General features: G+C 38.8%; 2 protein-coding genes across 6 annotated transcripts in view; both read left to right on the forward strand.

Annotated features, from left to right (window-relative positions):
* Nucleotides 1–5,000, forward strand: part of LOC138039050 (uncharacterized) — an 81,942-nt gene that overhangs the window by 47,996 nt on the left and 28,946 nt on the right. For 4 of the 5 annotated variants that reach the window (XR_011130350.1, XM_068885208.1, XM_068885211.1 and 1 more), the window contains exon 5: nt 152–223. Coding sequence is in view for 4 of the 5 variants with exons in the window: in XM_068885208.1 (XP_068741309.1) it covers nt 152–223 (72 nt within the window). In the remaining variant the exon portion in view is untranslated. The remainder of the gene's footprint in view (nt 1–151; nt 224–5,000) is intronic. The other variant, XM_068885209.1, reaches the window with a different exon arrangement.
* LOC138039052 (uncharacterized) lies at nt 2,609–4,786 on the forward strand. Its single transcript, XM_068885212.1, has 5 exons — nt 2,609–2,790; nt 2,920–3,139; nt 3,243–3,477; nt 3,928–4,030; nt 4,332–4,786. The coding sequence occupies exons 2-4, from the start codon at nt 2,990–2,992 to the stop codon at nt 3,969–3,971; spliced, it is 429 nt and encodes a 142-aa protein (XP_068741313.1). The 5' UTR covers nt 2,609–2,790; nt 2,920–2,989; the 3' UTR covers nt 3,972–4,030; nt 4,332–4,786.

The following is a 5,000-nucleotide window of genomic DNA, read 5'->3' on the forward strand; positions in this document are numbered from 1 at the left end:
TAACCCTGCGATTGACTAGCATCCCATCCAGGGGGGAGCAATAATTCTCCCAGTTGCTTAATGCTATGACGAAACCGGGATAAGTGTTTTGGCCCTAGTTGGCTCATGCATGACTTTACGTTACTGTTTACCTACTGCTTCATTGCATCAGCAGGATATTCAACAACCCACTGAGAATGATAATGGAGCGGTTGATGATGGGGACTTTCAAAGCCAGTCACAAGTAAGTTGAGTGAATACTTTAATGGCACCAATTTTGTTTTGTAAAGATAAATACTGAGAACAGAGGCTTTAAAAACATCTGGAGGGCTGTAGGTCCAAGTATTGATGTGCATTAAAACTTTTGTTTGAAATATTTGACCGACATAATTATATTGTATGATTTTTCCTCTGGAAAACGTTTTGCAACATTTTTTACATACTGCTATAATGGTAACAGTGTATGTTGCCGGACCCCGACATTTACTCAAATAAAGGTTTCTCCTTGGATAGGCCATGTCCAAGAATATGTTGTTCTTTGCAGAAGGCATCAATGAAGAAATCTATCTCAAGCAGAAAGTTATCTGTAGGAATCCCTGCTGGGAGGCATTTAATTATCTCAAAACTGTAAACATTAAAGAATGCAATTAAATTCCTACAATGCTGACAACGACGACATGCATGCAGTCACAAGGTTTAATTTATCAGGGCTTATGTCTCAGAAAAAGAGATGTCTCTCTTTTTCTCTTCTGATATTTGATATGTTATAGACTAGGCTGCATCCATGTTTCACTGCCCAAGTTATTGCAAGACTATTTTGTGCATTATTTGTCCAAATGAGGATCAACATGCACTAACCATACTGAGCATGCGAACAATACCAGAGCACCATTATACTGAATCACATCTTTCCAAAATAGTGAACTTCAACTTCAAGTTTTCACTGCAGCCCCATTGAATCTAATTAAGGCATTCAACTACCACTGTAGACAAACAGACTTCATCCCTTGCAGTATGTAAACATGTTGAAAAAACGGTTGCCACATTGCCATTAACAATTGACCTTTCCTTTCCTGTAATTTCTCTTTTGACTGGTGCACCACTGTGTCTGCCATGATCCAATCCTCTACTCCATGTATTTCGAACGGCACCAAACAATGCAACGCCCTTTTCATTTTTTGTACTGATAATAAAAAGTGATCTGTTCTCTTCCCACTTACATGTACATCAATTGCCTTATGCTAAAGCTGCTTCATTTGTAAACTGCCAGTCCTTCACCAGGGCCCTGGACACAGTTGAATTCTTCATACAACTATAGGGGCAGCAGTGTAGTGTCAACTACTACTAGTAACACTGTAGTGTAAGACAAATAGGTGCCAAAATGGTGTATGCTTTCTTTAATAGATTAAAGTCCCTGTGACTGCTATTTTGTTTGCTTTTAAAACTTTTTGTTGTAAGTGTAAGGTCTCAGGAGATTGTTGGGGAAAATTGTAAGTTGGGATCTCTGTTGCAAATTGTCAGAGACTGAGCTATGACGTCAAAGAAGTAACCCCCTCTGCAAATGCCGCAAAATTGGAATAGTGTAATATGCCCAATCGGTGTGTTGTACATCCTGGATTCTAGTAAGAATATTTTGCTGCACAAGATTCCATTGGAGAATGACGAACGTCCTGAAGCTAATTAACTGTAAGTTGGGATCTCTGTTGCAAATTGTCAGAGACTGAGCTATGACGTCAAAGAAGTAACCCCCTCTGCAAATGCCGCAAAATTGGAATAGTGTAATATGCCCAATCGGTGTGTTGTACATCCTGGATTCTAGTAAGAATATTTTGCTGCACAAGATTCCGTTGGAGAATGACGAACATCCTGAAGCTAATTAAAAAGACGACGACGACGACTGTGGCTACAGTTTGTTTGCACAAAATGGAATCCTACTGAAAACTCTAGGATCTGCTCTTGACATTTTTGACCCGAGGCCTTTTTCAGAAGACCACTAGAGCTGCCCTCTCATATTTTGCTTGTTCAGAGATTGAGTTCGGTGAAATAGGGATAGTTTCGGTGCCAACAATTCATCCCAGTCAAGAGAAGACAGTTAGTGAAGTCTGCACATGGGCCATCAAACCAACAGCATTGTCAGGTATTGTATTTATCATTTTGTAATAACTCTCCATCATTTCAAGTCATTATCAATCCTCTTGTTGTTCTGATAGATTATCCGAGAAGTCTTTCAAATGCTTCAAAGTGAAGTAAGCTCATCCACAAACGAAGATCCAGAAATTGACAAGTCTGGTGTTGTTGGTGCTGATGTCGATATAGTGCTTTCGAATCCTTGGAAGAATTAGAAACTCAGGTATTCAATATATCTAATATCCTACTGATACCATATCTTTAAGATAGATCGATAGATTTGTTAATTGTTGGTGTTGCTGCGACACGGTGTTTTTGTGTCACTACCACTTATTGGTGTATGTACTAATTACGTACACGTCTCATAGACGCGCTAAATTCCTAGTTATTATTTGTCATTGTGTCTAAAAAGAATAGAATATCTGACTCCATCATAGCCCGCCTTATACTTGATCTGAATTGATGTTTAACAGTGAGTTATAAATACTGTTACTCTAGGTGTGTAATGTGTCCATAACAACCCCAAACTGGCCCTGTACTGAATCCGAACGTCTTGGAAACAAAATGGTAATTGGTATGGAGGCGAAACATGAACAAGATCAGTCTATGATTCAGAAAACTGAATAGAGTGTAATACCTGACAATACCTAACGATGCTGTTGTTGATACAGAAACTGGAGGATGGTATGATTATTTTTGATGATTGTTAGTGTTTTATAGTTTGTGTTGCTTTTTGTTATTTGTGTCAAGTAAAAGTAGCACCATGACAGGGTATGAATGTCAGTTTTAATACATCAGTTCTATTGATCTAAGATATAGCAAATATGTCCACTGCATTGGCCAATATGAAAAAGCAAAAGAGCAGAGGATTGTACAGATAGACATGGATCTGTCTGCCAATTATCAAGACCAAATGGAGAGTGACCATGAGGATATGGACATCGAAGAAGAACCGGCATTCACCAGCGATGATGATTCAGAACACTCAGATTTCAATCCTGAGGCTGAGAGTGAGACAGAATCAAAGAAAGAGGTGATGCTTTTTGAGATGTAAATGAAAGATAACTTAGTTATGAATCCAGATTACACTGCATTTAGATGCGTCATAAAACAGAGTTTTGTGTTTTATTCTTTAGAGCATGGTCAGGAGACAATTTACAGTCACTGCCAAAGTTCATCATTTTCTTGTCCAGAATGCTCCTGCTTTTCAATGTGTGTCCTGCCTGCAAACGTGCCGTCCAGCAGTGTCCAGTAAAGAAACCAGTACAATGATTGAGGTCAGAACGATCTGCAAAATACAAAAAATTTCCCAAGCCTGTGAATCTTTGGTGAAGCCAGCCACAGATGCCTGGGACAAGGATGTCAACAGTGGTAATTTCTTATATTTTTTCTATCTTGTCTGGCAGCTCAGCCTTTAAGGTGCTGCAGCACATGGGCCTCAAATGTTTTTCACTTAGACTTATTTCAGACATCAAAGGGTAGGTGCAGTTGTCTTAAATTGCCTATCACCTCAGCACACTTTTTTTAACAGCGATGTAATTTGATTTGGGACGTCAACCCGGCATCAAACCCATTCCCTTTCATTGCTGTTATTGATCAAAGTATGACCACTTTGTCTTTCAAAGCCAATAAAAATGTGAAATTTCAATCTAAAGGTTTTCAAAACAACACAATGTCTTTGGCATGATTTTGGAGAATAGATAAAGTGGAAAAGTGTGTTGTGGTGATAGAGTACAGACCCCTACAGTATGGAAGCCAAAGTTATCCTGGGTAAACTATCCAACATTTTATAATGTGCAACCATTTTGTTTACTTTTACAGAAGAAATTGTACCCAGCTGTGTATCTCTTCTGGAAAAGATGTAAGGAGCAGAAGACTGAAAGACTGAAGGACATAGGCGAAGCCATTGTCATTTCTGGAGATGGTAGGCATGACAATACGATTCCACTAATCATAGAATTTTCCCTAGCTCAAGTAAAGCTTTCTAGTATAGAGCCACATCTTCTAACATTGCAGTCGTGGCAATTATTTGCTGGGCAGGATGTTTTGAAGAACTGCACCTTTGGTGTTTAATTTACGTTAACTTGCAGCTAGGCCTGATTCCCATAAAATACTTTCCCTCCCCTTTCCTGTATGCCTTTACCTCAAATTTTCCATCCTATCTAGACAGCTCCAATTAGACTCATTTAGACATGTTACTTAATGGCTATTTGTTAAATTCACAGAGAAACGTTGCTGGAAACAGTCCAGCCATGGAATACTGTATATTGGATTTGAAGACTGTATTCAGCAGCTGATACCTTCTGGGCTAGTGACTGGAATAGTCATTACAGATAGACACATGTTAATAGAAAAACACATGAGGGAGCAATTAAGCCATTGGCGTTTCACAAGCACCTTCCATGGTTAACAAAAGGTCAATTAAAATTGTGCGCGAGCGTCAAGCCACTGCACTTACAGATTTTTTACCATCGCGTACGATATGATTCGCGTAGCCCGCAATGCGATTTGCATCGTGCTCAAAGGTGGTAACTTTTGAGCGGTACTTTACCTAGTAGGGGACTTTGTGTCCTATTGTAATATTACCTGCCCTTGGGCAAATTCGTTAAATTAAAGGTACTTTAGCAAACACTTCATTTCCGGACTCTTATGGCTATGTAATTTGAAGTAAAACTAACGGTAAAAAGACACGACATTTTGACCGAACTTCCGTCATTATCAAGCTAAAAGTGAAGATAAAAATAAGTATATATATAAAGCAAAGAACTAAAAGTATGAAAATGTAAAAAAGGGGTGTTTAAAAAACATGCAAGAATAACATAATTGAACTGAGTCTGAGTGTATAGAACATTACAGGGCTTGAAATTGTGACTCACTGGTCGCCAATGCGACCA

The sequence above is a fragment of the Montipora capricornis genome, chromosome 2 (genome assembly GCF_036669925.1).
Source record: "Montipora capricornis isolate CH-2021 chromosome 2, ASM3666992v2, whole genome shotgun sequence".
In the NCBI taxonomy this organism is placed as follows: Eukaryota; Metazoa; Cnidaria; class Anthozoa; order Scleractinia; family Acroporidae; genus Montipora; species Montipora capricornis.